At 32.3% G+C, this 26,277-nt stretch overlaps 1 protein-coding gene across 1 annotated transcript in view; it reads right to left on the bottom strand.

Moving 5' to 3' along the window:
* The window catches only part of LOC106712195 (pleckstrin homology-like domain family B member 1), a 76,040-nt gene that overhangs the window by 664 nt on the left and 49,099 nt on the right, over positions 1-26,277 (bottom strand). The window contains exons 6-18 of the mRNA XM_045684811.1: positions 25,356-26,128; positions 23,540-23,645; positions 22,454-22,574; positions 21,062-22,007; positions 20,517-20,716; positions 20,236-20,364; positions 18,927-20,158; positions 17,937-18,249; positions 13,311-13,341; positions 2,201-2,303; positions 1,216-1,344; positions 545-644; positions 36-123 (exon numbers count right to left, since the gene is read on the bottom strand). Coding sequence (XP_045540767.1) covers positions 36-123; positions 545-644; positions 1,216-1,344; positions 2,201-2,303; positions 13,311-13,341; positions 17,937-18,249; positions 18,927-20,158; positions 20,236-20,364; positions 20,517-20,716; positions 21,062-22,007; positions 22,454-22,574; positions 23,540-23,645; positions 25,356-26,128 — 4,271 coding nt within the window. The remainder of the gene's footprint in view (positions 1-35; positions 124-544; positions 645-1,215; positions 1,345-2,200; positions 2,304-13,310; positions 13,342-17,936; positions 18,250-18,926; positions 20,159-20,235; positions 20,365-20,516; positions 20,717-21,061; positions 22,008-22,453; positions 22,575-23,539; positions 23,646-25,355; positions 26,129-26,277) is intronic.

The raw sequence follows: 26,277 nt of genomic DNA, 5'->3' as shown, positions 1-26,277 counted from the left end.
TGTTTCTATAGAGAATGTTAGAGATATTATAATACCTGGAAATATGCACCACCTCTCGGCTTCTTCTCTGTCTTGTCCCAGTAGTAGACGAACGTTTTCGTCTCGCGGTCGAAAACGAACCACCTAACATAAATAAGTAAAACTAAACACTGATTTAACTAAAAATTTAAACTAGATGACATCTGTATGTTATTTTGATCTAATCTTATATATATAGTCAGAAAGTCGTGTTAGTTACACTATTTATAACTCAAGATCGGTCGAACTGATTTAGCTGAAAATTGATGGGGAGGTAGCTTAGAACTAGGAGACGGACATAGGAACTTTTTTATTTTGTGTGCATTATTTTTATTCCGCGCGGACGAAGTCGCGGGTAAAAGCTAGTTAGATATAAAAGTTAAAGTTATTTTTGTTTACTGTAACTTTATTTAAGAAAATATAAAACCACGCCATCTTTGTGTTAAGTTATGACTGATTGTTTTTATTATTTGAAAATAACGCCATCTATGTGTCATTTTGTGACTTTTGCTGCAAAATACCTCACCTTTTGGACCAAGTGTGGAACTTGGCCCCCAGCTTGTGCAAGTAGCCGCGACATGACGTCGAATTGATCGTCAAGTAAGGGCACAGCTCGATCTGGTGACCTGGAATATACTTTCTACAATAACTATAATGAATAATTGCTTTGGCGTCGCCAGACGACGATTCAGGTTAGATCTAGACCAGGGATTCCCAAACTATTTTGGACAAGTGACCCCCTTTTCCAAAATGAACTGTTACCTCAGACCCCCCCATGGCCAAATTATCTACTTTTAAGATCAATTATTATTATTAATTCTGACTTAGGTCAATAGAAGAAGACAGAGTTAGAATTAGCATTGCTTTAAGTTCAATATCGACCCCTTTGGGAAACCCTGATCTAGGGGAAGGGGGGCGAGTAATATTTTTTTAATTCCAAAGAGAACGCTTATTGATATATCGTCCAGTTTTTTTAAAGAAATACTGACAAGTCGTTTGATTTTACAATTCTTAATTCACTAAGAGTGGGATTCACAAAATTTCGGCTTCGCGTGATGTGACATACATTGCGTAAGTTAGCGACTAAAATCGAAGATTTAATTTGCCTTGTGTACGAAGGATAACTAACTGTAGTTTGGTAGTGTACAAACAGGAGTTTTCCTACAAAACCTGATAAAAGCTGTTGTTGATACATACCAGCGGACTCGACATGTCTGCGCAGATCAAAGTCATCTCTGTCAACAGGTAAGTAGCGTGTGAGCGGCCGCTGCCACTCCTGCGCAGACACACCGCGCCGACTGCGCCGCGGGGCGTTACTGAGCGATACTGAAACAACAATCATACAAATCTATATCTATCTATATATATAAAAGAAAGTCGTGTTAGTTACACTATTTATAACTCAAGAACGGCTGAATCGATTTGACTGAAAATTGGTGGGCAGGTAGCTTAGAACCAGGAAACGGACATAGGATAATTTTTACCCCGTTTTCTATTTTTTATTCCGCGCGGACGGAGTCGCGGGTAAAAGCTAGTGGCATATAAAATAAGATATCTGTGATATTTTTCTATCCATTATTCATCAAACATTCTGCGAAAAAAAAGTACAATGGTCTTTGGTCATAAGAAGTTTTAAAAAAGTTGACTCTGGGGCATTATTGCAGCAACACCGATCCCGAAGTTGAGTGACCAGTACACATCGCACAACCTTTTTTTGGATATAATGTCTTGTCGTTGTAAACTATTTCATCACGAAAACTAGCTCTTTTATTTCTTATGAATTAACCTTCATTATCAATAATCATTAAGTTAAAATTTTCACAAACTGAAAGCTGACAATTAGAAGACAAAGGAAGAGTTAAAACACATATCGACACTGGAAAGCATAAACGCTGTAACCCTTGAAATCGCCAATATGTTTTTCACACGTTAATAATTTCAACCATTATCAAACGATAATGATTTTATTATAGGTTAGCACAAACTACACAACATTGCTAAATACCGCATGCTTGTAGGCGTATCAGCTCACGAGTTATCATTTTTTGGCTCTCCTGTAAAGTTCATACTTTCGGGGTTACAGCGTTTACGCTTTCCAGCGTCGATATTCACAAATGGAACATTTCAATGGTATGGGATACAAAGATAATATTCTTAAGTAGGTACATGTTAGAATACTAACGTATATTATCCCTGCTAAAATCGGAAGCATGGCTGAGCGGCCGGCTGTCGTCACTACGCTTATCATCCTCAGTGGACTCCGTGCGTGAGTTGCGAACTTGAAGCTGTGGACAATACACAATAATGTGATAACACCAATAACTATAATTAAAAATGAAAATTGATATTCTAAAGGTAAATGTACAAAGAACAAATATGGTCCTAGAATCGAACCTTGGGGTACTCCCTAAGATAATGTTATTAAATTCAGATATAAGCTAATTGTTATCTTAATTTTATATTTATTTAGATATATCAGACTTAAACGATATAGGCAAATAGTCTGTAATTAAGGAACATATAATTTAGAAACTATTATACTGTGACATAGTTTATCAAATGCTAAACACAAGTTAGTATAAAGATCCTAAGATATCTTCTATCTATCTATCTATACTCGACTGGTATTATACCACGAAGACACAGAAGACAGGCGTAAAGTGGAAGTAATTCCGCATACAGTTTGATAACTGTGCGTGCCGGAGGCCAAATTTTAGTCCTCTTGCCCTTCCACCTTTCTTAAAAGGAAGGGATGGGATAGATAGCTCCAGCAGAAGATATGACGCATAAAAAGGAGAAATATCCTCTTTCAGTGCGTTGGCTCCTCTGTTGATAACAATTACTCATAATAAATAGAGAAATTGAAATAGCGTAGTCAATTATTCAAGAATTTTTAATTTCGTTTACAAGAAAACAATATCTACTTTAATCGTTCACTAAATTAATCTGTATTTAACACATTAGAAATAATATCTTCCATTACGATGTGTCAAATGTGCAAAGCTTTTTATTTTGGCATAAGCCGTCTAGTCGTAAAAGCAATTTTCTGCAAATTTTCTTTGAACACCCTTTTTTACTACATTTCAAAAATAGAATTACTTTTCACTTTTTACGTTCACATGAAATATTTTCTGAACAGCCCTTTTAACACTTGCCATGCAGGCAACGTATTTTTACGTTTTGTAAAAAAAACGTAAAAATACGTTGCCTGCGTCCGTGACTAGAGCGCGGGTCACGTAAAAATACGTATTTAGTAGATTTATGTTGGATACCCGCTAACCACCACAAATCTACGAAATAGGTTAACGAATACGTTGCTAGGTTTTGCATTTTTTCTTTCCACAAGTACTGATATTCAGTCTTTCACTGAGTTATTTCGTCTTCAATCGTAGCTCCAGAGCCAATTTGAAGCTAGGTGTTTTTTGTTATTGCTTGCAAAATTGATAAAGTTAGCCGTTGTGACAAAACCGCCTGCTGCACGCGTAATTCGGCGGCAAAGTATGCCCGCATGCCAAACGTTAAAATGTAAAAGTAAAACTTTAGATTTGTTGAACAAATATCATCGTATGGTACCTATGTCTCAATCAACACTTTTTGTTTCAGACGTAAAAAAAAAACATTTTGACAGATGAAATAAAATTGTGATCAAATAAAACTGGCGATGTTTAATTTTTAAATCGCCAAAGAGAAAAAACAGGGACACGACAAATTTTAAACACAGCGGCCATTCGGATTTTTTAGTATGTGTGTGAAGATTTTGAGAAAAAGTTAAGTGTTTAATTAAAAACATTTTGAAATTTATGAATACTAGCGTAAATTTTACTTTGTCTATGGTAAGGTATTTCGATTGAAATCCGGTATATATCAATTTCAAGCAAAACAAAACACTAGCTTAAGTTTATAGTCGCGAATAAAACGCGTTAAATTCGTCCCAAAGAACTCCATTACCTCAATTACAGCAAATAAACGAACAGATTTAAATCTTTTACGCGTTTCTATTTCGATCATGGCAGGTCGTTAAGAAAATAACGGTTATTTTAGCAGTTGTATACAAAAATAACGTTTAATTGCCATTCACATGTTTGAAGCATCTGTGGTTAACGATCTCATTTTTCTATGATAATATTAAAAAGAGGTTCGAGGATTTGTTTGATTGTATTGGTTTGGCTTCGCAACAACTGGACAGATTTGAAAAATTTTTTCAGTGTTCAGAAGGTACATCCACGGGTGATAGGCCATATTTATTACTAGATTTTTTTCCCGTACAGACAAAGTTGTAGGTTTTCTGCTAGTATCTTGTAAATATTCAATTGTTTGTTATATAAAACATAAACTTCCTCCCACAATCGATAATACAGTCAATAAAATCTTTACAGTGCCTGTAAAAAAGACGTCTATTTTACCCTTACCTATATCAATTTTTATAAATAAAGGAATGGATGTAACCTTTTCAGATTTAGTGGTAAAGATTATAAATCTTTTTGCCTATCTCCATGTATTTCACGTTCTTGGTGAGGTTGTTACAGATGGCTAAAGACTATAGGTAGCTATTACAAATATATACTAAAAAAAACTAAAAAAAAATCTCCAATCATAAAACGAAAGCAAAAGATTAACTTGTGGTGCACAATGACGTAGTCTTTTGTTACTGTTCTGTGGTTGTTTTGTTTCTTTATCCCGGATGCTGATTCTTTGCGAGATGAAACATTTCATATGATCCACATGACGTAAAACATATTTACATGGGTCACAACAACAGACTTACTTGTACACTATTTTAAGATATTACAAATATAGATCAATAAAAATAATTTTGTCTGTAATAATATGACTGAATCATGGAGTCCATTTTGGGAGTATGAGTGGCTCAGAGGTTAAGCACTTGGAATCTGCAAGTCCTGGGTTCGAATCCCAACATAGTACCTACAAAGTGTTTTTGCTATTTAAATATTATACATTTATGGTGTAACTTGCAATATGTGCGAAGAAATTCGAAGATATTTGTGAAGTCAATCCTGACTGGACCAGCGTGGTTGACTATGGCCTAGTTACAACTTAGGGTAGTCTCCGAGACCCTCAGTGGGGACGTATAATGAGCTGATGATGATTGAATCAATTTTGAATAATTTTATTACAGAAATAGAATTGAAAAGTGGTAGAGTTTGCAGCATTAGCAGCACAAAAGATCCACTCACCCTAGAAGATACCTATGAAGTGGATGTTTAACAATGGTAGACACTAAGGACATTTATTACACGAATGTGTCGGCTCGCCCTTTGCAATACCACGACACAAAAGCCAGGCGTCAAGTGGAAGTATTTCCGAATACAGTCTGATGAGTGTGCATGCGGGAGAGGACTAATTTTTATCCTCTTTCCCTTCCCATCTATTGACGATTTGATAGAGGATTTCCCCTTTCTATGTGTCCCCCACATGGAAAGGGGAAATCCTCTCCTTTTGTACGTCCTCTCTTTCGTCGATAAAATGTTGTTAACGCATTTGCAATTGCTTATGAGCAGTCACTTCGCTGTTTCGGCGAATTTTAGGTGACTGCTTGGTCGTATAATGTGAGATATTTGAAAATTACTATCCATATTACATACTGTGCCGACACTACTCGGGGGAAGTTCAGGATGATGATATAGTTAATACTTACGAACACGGGTTTGCTCGGACAGGTAAGACCCCAGCGAGAACTTTTTATAAGCATAAGCCACACAGACATACTGTCCAATCACATTTATATATGCACTTTTTAATGCTAATTCCACATGTACTTTCTTAAAATTTTGTATAAAAAAAAATTATGAAAGGTATGCCAAAAAGACTTCTGAGTCTATGTGTCGTGTTAGTTAGGCTAGTGTTTTTTTTTAATTTCACGCGGACAAAGTCATGATTAACTGCTAGTGAAGAAGAAAAGAATTTTTTGTTTTTATTTGATGAGTTATTGTTTACTGAAACAGCTGTTTTAATAAAATCTTTCATCTGATCATAAAAAAGGTTTATTTTATGAGTTAAGGGCAACAGAACATTCGGCAAGAGTTTTTGGCATAATGCCACAGGGTAGTAAAAACAAATACGATTTTAGGAATAAACTTGCTTAAATCGGTTAAAGAGTAACTTAATTGAATTTACTTGAATATAACTTAGGGTCTTAGTAACTTAGTAACTAAGAGATTTAAAATTTAAGACATCCACAAGAAAACAAATGGTATTTTTTTGTATTTTTAAAATATTTCTACTATTATTTCCATTTAATATTATTCTAAAATTTTCTTGTAGTCAGATGTATATTTAAATGTATACACATTTATAAATTCCGTTTGGAACATCTCACATTGAAAAATAATCCTTACTTTATTATTATTATATTATTTATTATTTATTTATCCTTAATATTATAAATGCGAAAGTTACTCTGTCTGTCTGTCTGTCTCGCTTTCACGCCAAAACTACTGAACCGATTTAAATGAAATTTGGTACACAGATAGTCTAGAGCCTGAGAAAGGACATATTTTAACGCGAAAAAGGGGTTGTAAGGGGTTGAAAGTGGGGATAAAAGTTTGTATGGAATTATCGTCATTTTTACAGTTAGAAGTTTGATTCTTATTTTTAAGGCTGCTAATTTGATATAAATAATTATGAAATTAATTTTATGTAAAAATTTTACCTCCAAGGGTGCTAAATAAAAATAGGGAATGAAATTTTGTTTGGGAATATTTTAGACATTTGGTGCGGTCCTGGCACACCTCTCTCTATGTTCTTCTACATCCATACATCAAATCATAGCACGTCGGTTAAGTAAAATAATAAGCCTTAAAAAATTCTATCCGAAGACAGAATTTCACGCGGACGAAGTCGCGGGCACAGCTAGTATACTAATAAAGTGTTACATCTGGTAGATTTCCAAAATATGCGGATTTATTATACGGATGCAATTTTTTATGCGATTGCTTTAGATTGACATATGTGTAAACTAAGAGTATTATTATATACAAATATACTAATCTTTACTAAGTTTAAACAGGAAACATTTGGCGTTGAAAAAGCTTTATCATTATAGCTATTCAACTTTTAAATCTTCAGAGCGACTGGCACATGAGTGTAATGTTTATACTCGGTTGATTCGCGAGTAGCTTTATCGCTGGTTCAAACCGGTTCAAAAGTTCAGTTCACATGAACTTGAACCGCTGAGCTGCGGTTCAACAATTAAATTGGCAGCCAGGTGATTAGCAGTTCGCAGCTAACATAACTCTATGCAGGTACAAATTCAACTGATCTGCGAGTCGGTTTTCTGATCTGCTTCACAGATGTTGTGAACTACAGGTCGTAGATTGTGACGAGTGAAATTTGAACTTGTTTTTGCAAAAATTTAGTAAATTTTACTTCCTACGCCCACTAGTCAAAGTTAGTTCAATCCTTTAGGCGCTAGACTTCTAGACGATAACAAAGGTAATATATATACAAGCCCACATATATAAAAAATCTTAAAGCGTGAAAATCATAATCATCTTTGTGGTCGGGTAAAAATTACGTCCACCCAAGCGAAGCAGGGAAGATACGCTAGTTTTTGGCACAGCCAAAACATTAAGATCTTTATCGGTCGCATATCTGTTGTAAATGTTATGTCGCACTTTGTGAGCCAATGTCAAGGTTGTTTGTGGCTGAGAATACAATCTGCTAAATGCCAACTCTATCTTTAAAACACCACAAAAATGTTTATTTTACGTAAGCTTATTGAGAGATACATTGTGAGGTTATTGTCATATTATTTAAATTTATTTTTTTATACTTTTCTACATAATTTGAATGTTCAACTTTTGACATGTCTGTGGTTACTACATTACGTTTTTTTCCTTGTTTTATTTCTTTCAAATATCATCAATAAAAGACGTTTTAACATGGTCTTATCTTCTTGTGTTTTTATTTGTCACTTGTTTTTCTTGTTACTGGTTGAAATATACCGACATAAAAATTCAATGGAAGTTGTTCGAGAAATTAATATTATAGATTATCCTATTCCTGTGTAAAAAACAACGAATTAAGGAAGTTTATTCGTAATTTATATGAGGTCAACGAGGTACTGGCACATTTACCTTTTTCAAGAGATGCAATATAAAAAAAAACAAGCGTTTATTTTCGAGTCTTCAAACAATGGGCTTGCCGCATTCCTCAGTTATTTATCGAATGAACGGACGCGAGTTGTAAACACGAACGTCACTAGATAGACAGCGCGCGCTTTTTTATCCGCCATCTTTAAACGTCGCGCTTTTTTTTAATAAGCGTTCATGAGTTTTATTTAGTTTGAATTTTGTAACATCTGGATTATGTGATGCTGATTAGTTTTTTATCACTCACAGTCTTTAATTGGCTATTAACGGAGACCCTTAGCATTGATTAAGTATGAGTTCTTATTACAAAGGAAATGTTTAAATAACCATTAATCAAGTTATTACTTTTTAAGGTTTTCATTTAAAAAAAAAAAACTAAAATTCGTCTACTTCTAGTCGTTACGTGAATTCACAAAGATTTTCGAGTTATTGAATAATTCACGGAAAACGAAAAATTCATGCAAGGTCTTTACTATAAATATGGGTCAAAGATTAAAATTGTATACAAGACTTTTTTCAAAAAGATTTTCAACGGTGGAATTAAAAGAGAAACACGTGGCCTGTATTTATTACAAACAATAGGAATATATATCTAGTTTATTCACTAATATATTTTGATTGTTTTGGTACAAAGCCAAATAGTTTTGGTATGATCAATGATACGTTTCAATATAATTAGGACTTAATGCGACTTCCTTTGTAGTACGTTTCCATTGCAGAAACACTCGTATAATAACATATTATCAATAATTAAAAAAAAGACAACAATTGTTAAATATGTTCAAAATAAAATAAAGCAACGAATAAAAATTAAAAAAAGAAAGTAAAATATTGTAAGGCAATAAATATAAAGTTCAATTATTAATAAATAAAATTATGTTTAGCTTGTTGTTAATTATTTACTCAAATGTTTTCTTAAATTAAAAAAACAATTAAAAAGAATTTATTAAAAAAAAATCACTAGAAAATTGGCATACCAAACACAAATATTTTTTTTACTAATAACCGAAAAAAAACACGTTTAAACCAACAACTAAAAACAGTTAAGGATAACGAAACGAAACCGATTATTTCAATAAACAACGTACACGTCCGTTTTCCAACGTCTTTCGCGTCAACTGACTTAAAACGACGAGGATTTCCGTAGAAATTTATTTAACAACTCCAAATACAATCAAAGTGAGTCATTTCACAGAGTTATTTTTAACACCTCTACGATAATGCTACGGCGTAGCATATTATACGACCATTTAAAATTTAAGTACGACTCAATTTTAATTTAAATTTTTTAAACGTCCCCAAATTATAGTCTTAAATCAAACAAGAAGGTATAAAAGTAATTTTACCGAAGTAAAGTAAATAAAGTATTTTAACATAAGCATATGTTAAAAAAGGTGGATTTACACTGCTTAGAAAAGGAATTAATAAGGATGACAACGAGTGTTTTTAGCAGTGGAAACCAACTGTAATAAATATGTATATAGATAAAATATGTTTGTCAGAATGTTATTTAGTTGTTTACATTGATGTAAAATATAATTTGAATGTTAAGAAAGTTCGGACGTTGATGTTTTCACAGCATTATTTATTCCCAGCAACTGAAGGATCTTTACTGACGTCATTGTGATGGTGTTTTCTTAGAATTCCAATGTAAACAAGGAACCGTCTTAAAATACAACACACTTCAGTTCATTGAAACTACAGATTGGTGTAAGGATATATCTTCCTAACCGTAAAAGGTTGAAACGTTCAAACATCATCATCAGCTTACTATACGTCTCCACTGAGGAGCTCGGAGCCAACCCTAAATTATGAGTGACTAGGCCTCACCGTAAGAACGTCGAATTAATGTATATATGTAAATTGAAAAAGTCATTGCTACATGCTGGGACTAGAACTAAGTACCTGAATATTACAGGTCAAGTGTTTAACCCCTGAGCCTCCGACGCTTTAACATATTATTAATATTTTTGATTTTTTCATTAAATTTAAGTCATCAGTCAGAAAATAAATACATGCGATACCTTGTTTTATACCCCCCCCCCCTCTTCTTCGTGATGTTTCGTGATTTTCAGTGGGGTCCAATTCTAGTATCAAGTGGTTAATGGACGATCCCGTAACCAATTTTAAATTACTTTACTTGCCATAAAAACATATAAAGGTAAATAATATAGTAATGCCAAATACCGATTGATACTTGAATTGGTAGAGTTTATTGTTGTTATGAGTATTTTTTCACTTATAAATTTCCTCCAACTATGGATATAGTATTTCACAGTAAAACGTTGCTATCAAAAGCTAAACAGCATTTAGTTACATACAACGAATCAATAAGATAACAGGCTGATAACATTGTTCATTAAACCATAGCTTTATCTAATATCTGAGTACAGAGTTACGTTAACGTACAAATATGTAAAACTAACCGTTGGTTTCTGAGAACAAAATCTCTGTAAACATATCGTCATCCTTGTCATTATCGTTGACCAAACTGAGATAACAAGTTTTAAATGGAGATTTCGGTCTCAGTAACCCACGGTAAAACGTTTAACTATGAATTTGTTTTTAGTTAGTAATCTCTGAATTTTATATTTAAGTCCGATTTTCTTGTCCTTACGTTGTAAGGTAGCCATTTTTAATTAATTAAATAAATTATACTAGATGAAATAACTAAGATTACACTATTTTATATTTTTACTGTTGGCTTATTTTCATAAATAAATAATTTAATAGAAAATTCTAAAAATGGAAAGCCACAGTATGAATACATTTATCGACTGGATTATATATACTCTGTCTATCCTTCTTGGTTAGAGAATTAACCGTTGTTTTGTCTGTAATCAGTGTTTGCAGCATATTAGCAAGGGATATTTTAGTGATCTAACATTTACAAAAGTTCCTACAGATTTTATTTTCATAGTAAGAAGTAAAATAACTTTTTAAATATCCCGTTATATTTTTAGACTTTTGAAATATAAATGAACGTTTGTGGCGACATCTGACGACGACGAGTTTTGTCAGTTTAAAGCTATACCACAGGAAGAGTGACATAAATCGTACTATTAAAAGATGCCACACGTAAGATGAGACTTTTAACATCAAACTAAAGGGTGGTGTATTCTTAAGACAGTAATAATCTTATCTATATCTATCTATCTATATATATATAAAAGAAAGTCGTGTTAGTTACACTATTTATAACTCAAGAACGGCTCAATAGATTTGACTGAAAATTGGTGGGCAGGTAGCTTAGAACCAGGAAACAGACATAGGATAGTTTTTACCCCGTTTTCTATTTTTTATTCCGCGCGGACGGCGTCGCGGGTAAAAGCTAGTATATATATAAAAGAAAGTCGTGTTAGTTACATTATTTATAACTCAAGATCGGTCGAACTGATTTAGTTGAAAATTGATGGGGAACATAGGAACTTTTTTTATCTTGTGTGCATTTTTTTTATACCGCGCGGACGGAGTCGCGGGTAAAAGCTAGTTGGTTTATAAAATATCCATACAATTTTACTACGCGCACTTTTACGCGTACTTTTTTAAAAAGAAGAGGTTACAATATTATTTACGGGTTAAAACAGTAAAAACCCACACTATACACTTTATTACACAACTTAATTTATGTTTAATAATATTTGAGAAGAGAAGAGCGTCGGTGGCTTAGGGGTTAAGCACTTGACTCGCAATCTGCAGATCCTGAGTTCGAATCCCGTCATCTACCAATGTGTTTTTCGAGTTTAGATTTACATATGTACATTTATCCCACGTTCTTACGGTGAAGGAAAACATCGTGATGCTGCACATATCTGAGAAGAAATTCAAAGATATGTGTGAAGTCAACCCGCACTGGGCCAGCGTGGTTGACTATGTCCTATTCACCCCTAACTTAGGGTAGGCTCCGAGCCCCTCGGTGGGGATGTATAGTAAGCTGATTATGAATATTTGGGGAACTATTTAAAATTAGTAAAAAATTACCGTCAAACAAGCGTGAATCCAAGTTCCACTGTTTTTAAAGTTATAGAACAACGTTTTTTTTTTACTTTTTTTTCTGTAAAGAGGCAATTTGTTAAAACCAGATAACATATGAAAGGATAACCTACAAGGTAGGAAACAATATTTAAAAATGATATTTTTCATTTCACACTGTCTAAAACAACTTCCACATTTGGTAAGGATAAATTGGTTCCTCAAACAAGCGGATGTGCTTTTTTCTTTAAATAACCAAACTGTAGGGTTGACACAAAAGATTTTATACCAAATTAATGGGCGTCCATCGGTTGAAATTCGACCATAATTTACGACCAAAAAAAAATTTTTTTTTTTTTGCTAAAATTTACTTCGTGCATTTCTCCACATTAGCAGTGTCAAATTTCACGTAAATTCACGAAAATACCTTAAAAAGGAGTATTAAATAACTATATTCATACTTGAGAAGACTATTTTGTATGTGATTTCGAATATAATTAAGATAATTTTTCTTACGATAATATTAAAGTGAAGTTAATTTGATTATTCTAAATTGAAATTACCTAGAAGCTTTATTTAAAACGATTGACATAGATTTAATCTGAAAAGATCCATATCCAGATAAATATACAAGCAATTGATTTGAAAAACATTTTAAATCATGTCTAACTAGCTGTCGCCTGCGAATTCGTTCGCGCGGAATTAATAAAAAAAAACTTAATTAGTAGCCTATGTGTTCTTGCAGCCTATATTATAAATCTATGTGAAATTTCATCGAGATCCGTTGAGCCGTTCTGGAGGTACTTTGTAACAAACATCCATCCAAATATTCGCATTTATAATATTAGTAAGATTTATACTAAACCCTGTGAACTACTGATTTAATAGAAAAATCGAAACACATCGAAAAAAAAAACATTTCTTTTACAAAAATTACTGACAGCCCTATAGATATGTTCATAAATAACTCAATGCGTCTTTTCCACTTCCCAAGTAAAGATTGAAAACATCTGAAGTCTCTGTCATAATTATTTCAAAGAGCAACTTAATGTTTGAAATTATTTTTCCTTAGTTAAAAATCTTTCTATGAACATTTTTAGTTATTACAAAATAACCATAGATTAATAAATAGCTCTGTAAACAAAATCTGTCTGTTCATCTTAATCATTTTGACAAAAAAATATTAAAAAAAAAGAAATTAAAACTTACCTCTTCAATAGACGACGACAGGAATCCGGAACTGAAACAATAAAAAAAACTTTCTAAAATACATATTTCATAAATGTATATACAATTAATAAAAATTAGTCTGTGTGTCTGTCCGCAAAGTTTGTTCCGCGTGATCTCCGAAACGGCTGGACCGATTTTGACGGGACTTTTCCTGGAAGGTAGCTTATGTATGTGAGAGTAACTCAGGCATTTTTATTTTCAGCACAAAGTCGCGGTCAACCGCTACTTACAAATACAAAACCAGATCCGTTTAGCCGTTTTGTAGTTTATCTCAACAATGGTAAAGCCCGTGATAATATATTTTCGATTCTTCGATCTTTTCGACCGCCGAAATACCACGACCAAACAGAAGACAGGCGTCAAATGTCGTGAGAAGTCATTCCTCGTTTCGTCTGATGAGTGTGTGTGCAAGAGGCCTAATTTTAGTCCTAATTCCCTTCCCACTCTTTACTTATAAGGAAAAGATGGAAAGGGACTCATAGAGAATAGAAATATCCTTTCATCTGCAATTGCTGATGTCTTTGGGAACCGGTGGCAAATCATTTGTTTATCATTTTGTTATATAATAATCTGCTAACAAACATCCATCCATCCAAATTTTTGCATTTATATTATTAGTTTACATTTAAACTTTAAAAAAAAACTTACCAGCACAGGAAGCGAGATTTTTTCTCTTTAGTGTTAGACATTATTAGTACATTTGAATTACATTTACACGATTTTTTTTTTTTATTAACAAGTTTTTATAATCACCATCTGACATTTATCGATGTTTTGAAATGTTTTTAATTAATTTTACCGACTTTATGATGATAGACTGGTTTGTTTTTTTGAAAAAAAAAAAGAGTCAAGGTATTGTTATAAAAAGTGACCTTTATTATTTCATTCTTATTACAAGGCAAACAAACCGAAAATGCTACAAACGTTGTATACAGAAATATGTTTATCTGATCATATATTTGAAAAGGATAATAGTATTTAAAATATGTAAGTTTAACACAGTGGTCAAGATGGACCCCTTAAAATCCACAAAAGACCAGGCAGGCGTACAATAGCGGGAAATAAAGTCAAGGATTCCGAAATCTATATATATAAAAGAAAGTCGTGTCAGTTACACTATTTATAACTCAAGATCAGTCGAACTGATTTAGCTGAAAATTGTTGGGGAGGTAGCTTAGAACTAGGAAACGGACATAGGATAATTTTTACCCCGTTTTCTATTTTTTATTCCGCGCGGACGGAGTCGCGGGTAAAAGCTAGTTGTATATGAAATTTAGCAGACGGTTTATCAAGTCTAATAAATCTTTAAAGAGTTGACGATACTTTGATTTAATTTATACGCAGGATAGAAATTTGTAAGTACTCTTGTTATTTTGAAACTTAACTGATGAAAAATGGAACATGCTTTATACTTCCATAAGACAAAGCAGAACGAACGCGTTATAATAGATTCATATTCGTTGATGGCTTTCGTTGTAAACCGTATTCGGTCAATGGAACGATGTCAACGTATGTATTAACGATTATAATGCTTAGTACCTTATAAATACGATGTACATTCGCTTGAATTTATTACGTTTGTTTTCATTTGTGTGCAGATATGATTTCCTTTGGCCTGGATACTTTAATGATATGGGGGAGGTCGTTCAAGGTCGTTTGATTTATAGACCAAACAGAATGGATATTAGTATGTTAGTTATATGTATATACTAGCTGTCGCCCGCGGAACTGTCCGCGTGGTATTAAAAAAAAATCATCAAGATACGTTAAGGCGTTCTGTAGATATCTTCAAAGAAACATCCATCCAAACATTCGCATTTATAATATTAATAAGATATATTAATTTGAATATGATATTCAAGTATATATAAAAATACTAGCGGTCGCCCGCGACTCCGTCCGCGCGCAGTTAAAAAAAAAAATGAAAAATAGATGTTGGCCGATTCTCAGACCTACTGAATATGCTCACAAAATTTCATGAGAATCGGTCAAGACGTTTCGGAGGAGTACGGAGGAGTGACACGAGAATTTTATATATTAGATAATTAAGTTTTTATCTCACGTAGACAAAAAAATTTGGTCAAGTTTAAAAAACATACTGTATACCAATTTCAAGTTAACCAAATGAGTGTTTGGACAGAAATTGGCACTGACATTGATTGCAAGGTTTTTACGGTATTACAGATTACATCATAACAATTGTTTTATTGTTTAGTTGACTTTATTAATACCAAGATGTTATCGTATTTCACATAATAAGAATCTATCACAATATATTGACTTCTCACTTATTTAAAAAAAAAAAACAGAGACAAATATCCTTCGTTTCAATCCAAAGCCGAAATTAAATAAACAAAGGTAATACCATTCACAGCCATTATCATAAATTTTTAGTTTAGTAATTTTGTAAATATTTTCAGATAAAGTAAAATGATATTGTTAAAAAAGGCTAATAAATGTTAAAAAGTTATGTGAGAAAAAGTATTCATCATCATCAGCTCGGAGCCTACCCCAAGTTAGGTGTGACTAGGACATAGTCAACTACAACCAAGTGCGGGTTGACGTCACACATATCATTGAATTTCTTCTCAGATATGTGCAGGTTACATCACGATGTTTTCCTTCATTGTAAGAACGTCGGATAAATGTGCATATGGAAATCGAAACGCGTGAATGGCGGGATTCAAACCCCGGATCTGTAGATTGCAAGTCAAGCGCTTGTTTTTAAATCTTACTCATAAAATAAATGCGAATGTTTAGATGGATTGATATTTGTTTGAAGGTATCTCCGGAACAGTTCAACGGATCTTGATAAAATTTGACACAGATGTAGAACATAGTCTGCAAGAACACATAGGCTACTTATTACGTTTTTTTAGTAACAGCTAGTTTCTAATAAAGGTAATAATTATGAAATTGAAACAATAGCCGGTAATTACTTTCCTTTGATTGTCGTTTGCTTTACTGAGAAAGTATACATTTCTTTGAATTTAAGGAAGCATAGTTTTTGTTTCCTTTGAACTTTGTATGATTCATCAAAATGTACATATATATGTAAATGTAATAACTATGTACATAATAACGTATTAAAATAGTAGTGTATGTAAAATAATAGATTTTTTTAAACAATAAAAAAACAGACTTCAACCTATAATATAAATTTTAAACTAAACAAATTCACATTTATTTACACTGAAAATTATTTTTTAAAACTTCACACATCAATATATTTTAAAATTTAAATTCTTACGTTTCGTAATTAATTTTTTTCGCACCACACGAATGGTTTGTTCGAATGTCGCGTCGCAACTGAGCGATACCTTATCATTAACTGATTAGACTTGATTCATAGCAAATTGTATTAGGTGATACATTCCGTCTATATTTTTTAGTTTACATTCATTTATTTATGTAGGTATGATATTTAAATAAGCACATTTAAGTATTCAAAAAGAAGGGACAGTTTCAATACTTTTCTTACAAAAAATTGCAAATTTGATTTTCAAGCAGGAGTCAATCGAATTGTATTTTCCTCCATAGTCATAATAGAGATAGTCCAGCGTATTCGATATAACGAATCTTACAAAATAAACTGTTAATTTCTTTAGAATTTGTTAAAGTTTTGTGATTTATAGGAAACTAGCTGTCGCCCGTGACTTCGTTCGCTTGCAGTTAAAAAAAAACTTAATAGGGGTATGAAAAATAGATAGTAGCCGATTCTCAGACCTACTGAATATGCATATAAAATTTTATAAAAATCGGTAAAGCCGTTTCGGAGGAGTACAGTAACTAACATTGTGACATGGAAATTTTATATATTAGACTAGCTGTCGCCCGCAAATCCGTCCGCGCACAGTTAAAAAAAAAATGGGGGGGGGGTTATATAAAATAGATGTTGGCCGATTTTCAGACCTACTGAATATGCTCACAAAATTTCATGAGAATCGGTCAAGCCGTTTCGGAGGAGTATGGCAACGAAAACTGTGACACGAGAATTTTATATATTAGATACAATTTTATATACAAATACAAATAAAGTAGGTATCCTTTTTGGTATTATTTCATTTATATGAGTACTACACTATTTTATCAAAGTACGATGTGGGAGCCTTCAAGAGTAGAGTTATTAAGCTCCAATTAACTATCGCGTTTCTATTTTACATCACTTAACATCAGATGGGATCGTGGTCAAGCATTAGTTTATAGTCAAATCTGGATAAGCGAGAAACCTTTCTACGCGAGAGTGATTGTCCGGTCTCGGCGGATGACCTCCATAAGCGAGAACCTCGGGTTAAAAAGAAACTTCTATAAGCGAGAAAAACTCAAGGGATCGATATTCCCTTGAGTTCTCGCTTAGGTATCCAATTTCAACTGTATAACCAGCTGTTTACTTCAGCGTGGAATTAAATAAAAAACGTTCATCAGTTGCCTTCTAGTAAAAGTCCTGTCAAAAACGCGGAGATGCGCTCAAACAGACAAAAATTTTGAAAATTCTTTTTTCGTTTTGATCAACGCAAATACATTTTTTTTATATTACGTACAGACAGAACAATATAATTAACTCTATAGATAGATAAAAAATTAAAGTAAATAATTAAAACTCACCTCTCTTCAAATATAGTCGAGCTGGTTAGATTAAAAGCGTCATCTGTCACGCCGGCATCGTCCACTCCATATCTGACGTCATCGGTGACGTATCTGTCAGTTCTGACGTCATCAGTGACGTGTCTGTTAGTTCTGACGTCATCAGTTACGTGTCTATCTGTGACGTCACGGCTACGATCGTTCTCGACGTCACCGTCGAATGACTTGGTCTGTCCCGACCTGTTCTTCTGGTCCCATAGCTTTTTGGTTTCGTCCTGAGCTCTTCTCTTTAGTTCTGATATCTTCTCTCTTTCGTTCTCTATCATTTGGCATCCTGGATAAGTTAGTTTTTGGAAAATTTTACTTATATAAAAAAAATTGTTTCATATTGGAGCCTTCTTAAAACTAGTTAAGGATTTTTTTAAATCATTTTTTTTTCGTATAAATTTTGAGAAACGGTTGGAGGTATTTAAAAAAATGTATTTTGTATGTATTTTTGAAACAAGCTTTTATTTTTTTAAATTAAATACAATAAAAATTAAAAAAAAGTCAAACTACTCGTCAAGAAGATTCAAACGAAGCCCAAAGTCGATGAGGTTGTCTAATTTAATTACGAAGTTATTATGACCACCTTCCAATTCCATCATCAGATCATCACCAAATCATCATAATGCATAATCACTCAACACATGCATGCAAAATCTAATATCCATCCATCAGTAAACGGGTAATGTATAAAATTTAATTTTCAAGATTTAATCAGAAACATCGGATCAAGTGAAATTAAAAAAAAAACTAGTAAAAACCGATATCTCATATCTAAACGTAGATTTCTGAGACCAAAAACTCCATTTCAAATATACGGATCACGAGGTTTTTATCTCAGAAACCTACGATTAGACATTATAAGGACTTGTAACCAGAACATCTAGTAATTTAACCTACATTCTAAATTAACGTCTAACTACTAAAGTACTATAATTAGTATAATCTAACTAGAAATAAACCTACCTTGTTCTTCCAACATCTCAATTCGTTTCCTTTCTATTTCCATTAGACTGTCCAAAGTTCTCTTCCCCAAGGAATTCATATCTGTGTCACTTGATAATATAGGAGCATCCATTGTCACCTTTGATATCCTATCTATGTCATCTTGTGACGGAATCTTACCAGATTCTGTCATCTTATTGAATTCCAAACTCCTATTCGGTTCATCACCACAACTTTTTCTATGTACAACTTTAGTTACTGAATCATTGAAATCGGTTCTTTCAAAAGTTACTGTCATTGATTTTGCTAATTCATTTTTATTATCTAGATTATCTTTCTCATTTGTCACTTTATCTGGTGATAATGATTTAGATTTGTATTTATTTTCAGTTGTCGGTTTAACGTTTTTAATATAACGATTTTTATTTTCATTAGCTTCGTCTATTTTATTTTGTATCTTTTTATTGAACGAATCTTTTTTCATTATCTTTCCTAGAGCCGCGAATGTTGGTATTTTTGATGATGAATTACTTTTTAATGGTCCATTATCTTTTTTATTCTTTTTCGAATGTCTCAAACTATTAAATTTGTCTAAATCTATTTCTATATTTTCACTATTATAGAAAATATTTTCGTTAAAACTCTGCGACATGAGATCGTTCTTTTCTGGTTTTTTCTTATCTTTGCTTTTCCGCTTTAAAGAATCGAAATTCCTCTCCCAAAATCCTTTCTTCTCTTTAGAAGAAGTAGAAGACTTAGATGGACTTTCGCTTAAGCGAATTTCGTTAACTTCTGTTACATCTCGTCTTTCAATATCAACAATCATAGATTGTGACATCTGATCTATTGAATTGAATTTATCTTTTATTTTTTTCGTATGATCTTCGAAGCTTGTTATCTTAATGTCTATATCATCGCTGTCAGAAGTTTGAGGCGAATAACCAAATTCTCCTGATTTAGCTCTAGTTTGGTCAGTATAAAATGCACTGTCTGGTGATTGAGTTCTTTCTATATCGTTTAGTTTATTTACTATTGGTTTTAATTCTGTCTCTATATTTTGTACTTTGCCCGTTAGTTCCTCCACTTGATTTAGTAATTCTACATACCTAGCCTGTAATACTTTAGTTTCGTCTAAAGCTGAAGTTAAATTATTGTTGGCTTCAGTCTTTAGAGTTAGTATTCTACTTTTTTGAGCGTCTATTTTCTTTGTTAAAATGATGATTTCATTTTGTAAATCTTCTCTATTTGCTAATCTAAAATTGAAGTACAAATGAAAGGTTACTCAAAATTTTCAAAGATTCACAAAGATACATAAAATAAGCCAACTTACAATTCTGATTCCTCTTCTAAATGTTGAAATTCCAAATCTTCAAATATTTTCGTCTCGTTATCCAAAATGTCTTGGGCATTTTGTAATTCTTCTAATGTAGCTGCATTCTCTTTTAAATCTTTTTCTATTCTGTGAAACAATAATACAAAGACATTTAATTTTATGTAAGAACATATATTTTAGGTGTTGAAGGAACAATTCTGAAATTATTAAAAATGTGCAATTTGTCTATGATATACTTTTTTTTGGAGAAAATTCAAAGTAAATAACTAAACTCCAACCTTTCAACTTTCTTAGTTGCAATTTCTACTCTTTCTCTTATTTCATTCTGTCGTATTTCTTGTTTCTCTTTCAATTCTTTAATCTCTTCTTCTATCTTCTTTGCGTTCTCTGTTAATTCCGCTTTCTTCTTCTGTTCTATATTTAATATTGCTATCTCAGAGTCGTATTCACCTTTGATTAAAGCTTTCTCCATTTCCAACTAAAATAACAAGTAACGATTATTTAAAAAAATTAAATTAAAAAGATTACGTCACGAATGACATCATCATCACCACACTAGTAATATCATGAAAAAAATTAAAGTCAATTCCTACTTTTAGCAAAACATTTTTAAGTTTTTTAATTTTAATTTTGAATGTCTAAAAAAACATATAATAAAGGAGAACACTAAATGTCTGCAGCAGAATTCTTTGGTGTACATTTCTCTTATAACCTGTCGAAATGAGAGATGATTTGCTCACTAAGGCATTTCCTTAGTGAGCAAAAGACTGTTCAAATAACGACAGAGTACCGCTGTTAATGAAAATCAGTACTGAAAACTCACCTCACGTAAAATATCATCTTCCTGTGACCTTATTTCCGACATTTTACATTTCAATTCATGAATATCTGCAACCAATTTTTTTCTTTTTTCTTTCAAAGTATCATATTTTGATTTCAAATCATCTATATTTTCATCTAAAACAGCACTGTCTATTGAACTTGCTTCCAAATCCATTTTCCTAACATCCTCTGTTATATTTTTAATTATTTTATCCCGTTTTTTATTATCTTTAAGATCATTTTCGAATTCTTCTAATTCAGGAATATCAGCCATTAATTCTTTCTTAACATCATCAAAGCTTTTATTTTTAATAATTGTCTGTTCTATATCAAATTCTACTGGACTTGGAATATTTTCTTTAGTATCAATTGTATTATTTTCTATTTTATCATTGTATACTTTTGAATATCTGAATTCTAGATCGTTAGCCAAATCTGAATCATCGATCATTGGTATTTCGTCTTCTAGACTTAGCTGTTTTTCTATTCCACTACATTTAGTCTTTTCTATATCTTGGTTATTAGGATTTAGTTTATCTGGATTGAAATTTGTTTCTGTTGGAAATACAAAATATTGCGGAGAGAGATTCTTATGTGCGAAGCTTGTTTTTATTCTTGTTCTAGGACTTTGGGTGTTTGGTGATTTCGGTTTGAAATTTGTGTAGTTATTTTTGAAATATAAATTTTCGTATGGACTATTAATAGGTGATGATGTTTCACCGTTTTTCCTTATTAATATAGGACTAGATACTTCTGTGAATTCATCATCGAATATTGGTATTCCTATTTCGTCCATACGACCGATATTATCTCCGATAGTCACTTCTGGTGTCATTTGATCTAGTTTTGATGGTGATTGTGTGTCATCAAAATTTTCATAACTAGATAGATTCCTTTGGTGAGGTAATGAGTTATTCATTGATGTATTTCTATTGCTAGTATCGAATCTAGAAATCAAACAACTAATAAGTCAAGTTGCATTTTAAATATAGTCGAATGTGGATAAGCGAGAATCCAATGGACCAGGATATTTTTCTCGCTTATAGAGTTTTTCTCTAACCCGAGTTTCTCGCTTATGAAGGTCTTCCGTCGAAACCCGACATTAACTCTCGCTAATAATGATTTCTCGCTTATCCAGGTTCGACTGCGTTACATTTTCCCTCTTATTCTAAATGAGTTAAAGTAGAAATGGATAGTGAAAACTATATGACAAAACACATTTTTTTTTTACTTTTTTATGTTGGTATCTCAAGATATGACATTATTTCGTACTTTCTAGTAGTTACAAAAAAGCGTTGGGTAATTCTAGTAATAGAAAAATAAACACAATATAACACACTATAATTTTCTTTTTTCATATATTTTTATCCAAATATTTTTTATTCAAACTTACTTGTAGTATCCGTCACTGGTCTGTATAAAATTGGGGTTGTTGAGGGCAACACTACGCGGTAGAGACCCGTTTGTGATAATTTTATTGTGTGACCTCTTTTCGGTAGGAGTAATAGGGTTGCCTGTAACAACAAAAATAACATTTCATTAACATTGCATTTTATTACTCATCGTTACAAACATCGAAAAAAAAAACATCGTTTTTATTCATTTTAATAAATACATAACATCAATATATAAGAACTACCAAATACAGTCGAACCTGGATAAGCGAGAAACCTCTATTAGCGAGAGTTATTAACCGGTCCTTACGGACAATCTCCATAAGTGTGAAACTCGGATTAAAAAGAAACGTTTATAAGCGAGAAAAATATCGCTGTCTGTTGGACTCTCGCTTATCAAGGTTCGACTGTATTTGCTCTGATCATAAAATAATATATAGAATTACTACAATACCAATTAATAAACAAAAGATTATGATAAAAATATATGTCAATAGGTTACGAGTATTTTTATCAAGTTGTAGCAATTTGATTATTAGCTACAAAGATACAGAAAGACATAAAAAAATTATAATGAATTGTGAAAAAGGATTTTTTTTTATATCATAAGGTGGCAAACGAGCAAACGGCCACTTGGATTCGCCGAAATAGCGACATCCGCAAATGCAGATGCGTTGCCAACCTTTAATCAATGGAGAAGGGGACGCACATAAAGAGGATATTTCTCCTTCCTATGTGTCCCCTCTTCCGCCAAATCCACTTCCCCTTCCCATCCTTTCCTAATAAGAAAATGGACGGAAAAGGAAAGAGGACTAAAATTAGGCCTCCGGCACCACACTCATCAGACTGTACGCGGAATTGCTTCCACTTGAGGCCTGTCTTCTGTGAGGTCGTGGTATTTCAGAGGTCGAAGCCAATCCATACACCTAACAAATATTGTTGTTGCGGGATCTACCAATGTCAAAGGATATAAGTAAGAGTGTATTTATTGAAAATACCAAAAAAAACACAAAAAGCCATTAGAGTGAGATTTTTTATAGCTAGCATTATTTATAGCTAGTTAATAATGTCTATTTGGAACATACCTGTGGCTATTTGTCGTTCATATTCCGCACACATATTGAGTATTTCCTCCAATCGAGCAGTTTCTGCCTCCTTCTGTTCTTCTTCTTTGATTCTATCCTGGTAAGCCTGGTATAGAAGTCAACTATGAGTACTAACACGATGCGTTTGATAGCACACACTGATTAAATAAAGCATTTAAACTAATTACACATTACGTACTGATTATTATCTATGTTGATTATTTTGATAATATATTTGGGTACCGTGTATCTATTCGGTATAGTTTTAAAGTAAGTACTTTTTAATGTGTTAAAAATTAAATTAAAAAAATCGATCTGAACCGAAAATAGGTACAAATAACCATTTTTAGTTTTTGTCATAATGCAGTGTATTTAAGACTTACCATGCCTCCAAAAAGTTTATCGATCTTTTTAAGGATATTATTGTAAATTTCAGTTTTAAATTTGAATTCGTTAACTTGATTATATTTAAAATCATTGCCAACTAGAAAAACATTACTGTTCTGTATTGGCGCGGATTTTTTTTCGTTACTGGCAACACATTTAACGTCCGTCATTTTGGATATCTGCGTTTTTAAATCGTCATAGGATTGTTTTATTTGTGCCTGTAGTTTTATTATTTTATTATCTATGGTATTCTCGTGGTCTCTAGTTTCTTTTATGTAATGATTCGTTAAAACAGTATTTATTGTTCGATATATTTTAATGTCGTTTCGAAGTTTATGAACTACCTCCAATTTTTCGTTAACGGAATTCGTCAGTTCAAACATTTTATCATTGTCGTTCTGCAATTTATTTTTCTCTATGGAAAATTTTAACTCTTTTAACGCGAATGTATTTTGTTTTACCGTTTTGATGAATAATTTTAAAAGACTACTTTGTGAATTTTGTTTTTTATCCGTCGAGTGAACGGTTTTGTACATCATTTTGTTTTTTTTAAAACACACACACTTAAAAAATAAAAGCACTATTCAATCCTACATCACAACTCGGAAAAAATCAAATATACACTTTGTTTTCGCGCGTTTGACATTACTGGACATTGTCAACAATTGACAGTTGCCACAAGAATTTTGAATTTGCGTGAATCTAGACAAAGGTTCGTTAACAAACTGCCAAGTTTTGTCGCATAAAGAGCCGCAATAATTTATCATTACGTCAAACGATATCTTTAGATAACGCTATTGTTTCCTTAATTTCAATTACTTACTCATTTAATTTTATCTATTATCTGTGTAGATTGAATTAAAAAGGTCTCGTGAATGAAAAATCTGAACTATGTTATGTGATAATTTACACTAGATGTAGTTAACCAGAATTTAAACTTGCGAAAATGTATTAATAACTAGCATTATGATTTAATTTAAAACTAAGTAGTAAAACTTTATCGCAGTATATCAGGTAAGAAAAGTTTCTCGTCTAAAGAGGTTGTCTGTTAGGCGGGACAATAACTCTCGCTTATAGAGGTTTCTCGCTTAACTGGGTTCTACTTTATATAACAATAAACTTTACTATAAAAATTATTAGTCATCTAATTTTCTAGTAATAACTACTTAATCTTACTAATATTATAAATGCGAATGTTTAGATGGATGGATGTTTGTTTGAAGATATCTCCATAACAGCTCAAAGGATTTTGATGAAATTTGGCACACATGTAGAACATAGTCTGGAAGAACACATAGGCTACTTATTAAGTTTTTTTTATTTCGTGCGGACGGAGTCGCGGGCGAAAGCTGCTCTAGAAATAACAATACAACTAAACAGAAAATTGAAAAAGTAACCAATACATAGTTTTATATGTAAAAATACGTACCTTTATTCTCATATTTTCGGCATCTGCACTTCTGTCATATTGACAGTTGCTATAAACAGGCATATATTGTGGACTCCTGTCATACGATGACGTCACAATCCCTTTCTGATCCCTTCTAGAACATTCCTCCCCTTCCAGATTGTTCTTACAATCCAAATTACTTTTAGATTCGCAATCTTTATTTATACGACCATAGACATTTTCCGATCTCATTTCATTGTTTATCTTTTTAGGTAGTTTATTAGTGTCATCGAAATTTCTTACGATATCCTCAATTTTAGTTTTATTTCTAACAGCTATGTTGGAGTAAGAATTCTTCGTTTCTAGATTGTTCTCACTTAACACGATCATTTTCTGTTCGTGTTTGAATTTCGTCATATAATTGGGAACATTTTTACCTCCTAATACATCTTTGGCTGGTGTATTTACTGTTAAAGAGTTGGAACTAAATACTTTCGGTGATATTTCATTATCATTTGACGTATAAAATTGACTTCTACCCACACATTTTTGTTGTTTAGCATAATATTCGAATTTAGATACTTTCGCCATTATACCTGACATTTTAGGTCTCGTTTCTTGATCTGAATTAGAGTCCGATTGGTCTAGGTCTCTGAATGGTTTTTTTGGGACTAGAGGTGGTTTTTTTCTGGACATTTCTTTTAGTGTCATATCAAGTTCTTGATCTAATTGTGATAATGTTGTATCTTTATAGATCTTTTGTATGTTTGTTTGGTAACATTGTGATGGTTCTGTATGATGATTGATATAACCTGAATTATAAAAGAAAAATAGATTAAAAAAAAATATTACTTTCCCAACTTAATATTCATAAAAATTTATGATAATAGTAAGCAAGAGAATTTGTCAATTTTTCGTCAAAAAAATCTGTTGATGGTAATGCTTTTTTTTTTGGTAACAA

This window comes from Papilio machaon, chromosome 27, assembly GCF_912999745.1.
Source record: "Papilio machaon chromosome 27, ilPapMach1.1, whole genome shotgun sequence".
NCBI classification, from domain to species: Eukaryota; Metazoa; Arthropoda; class Insecta; order Lepidoptera; family Papilionidae; genus Papilio; species Papilio machaon.
This window is presented reverse-complemented; position numbering and strand designations above follow the sequence as displayed.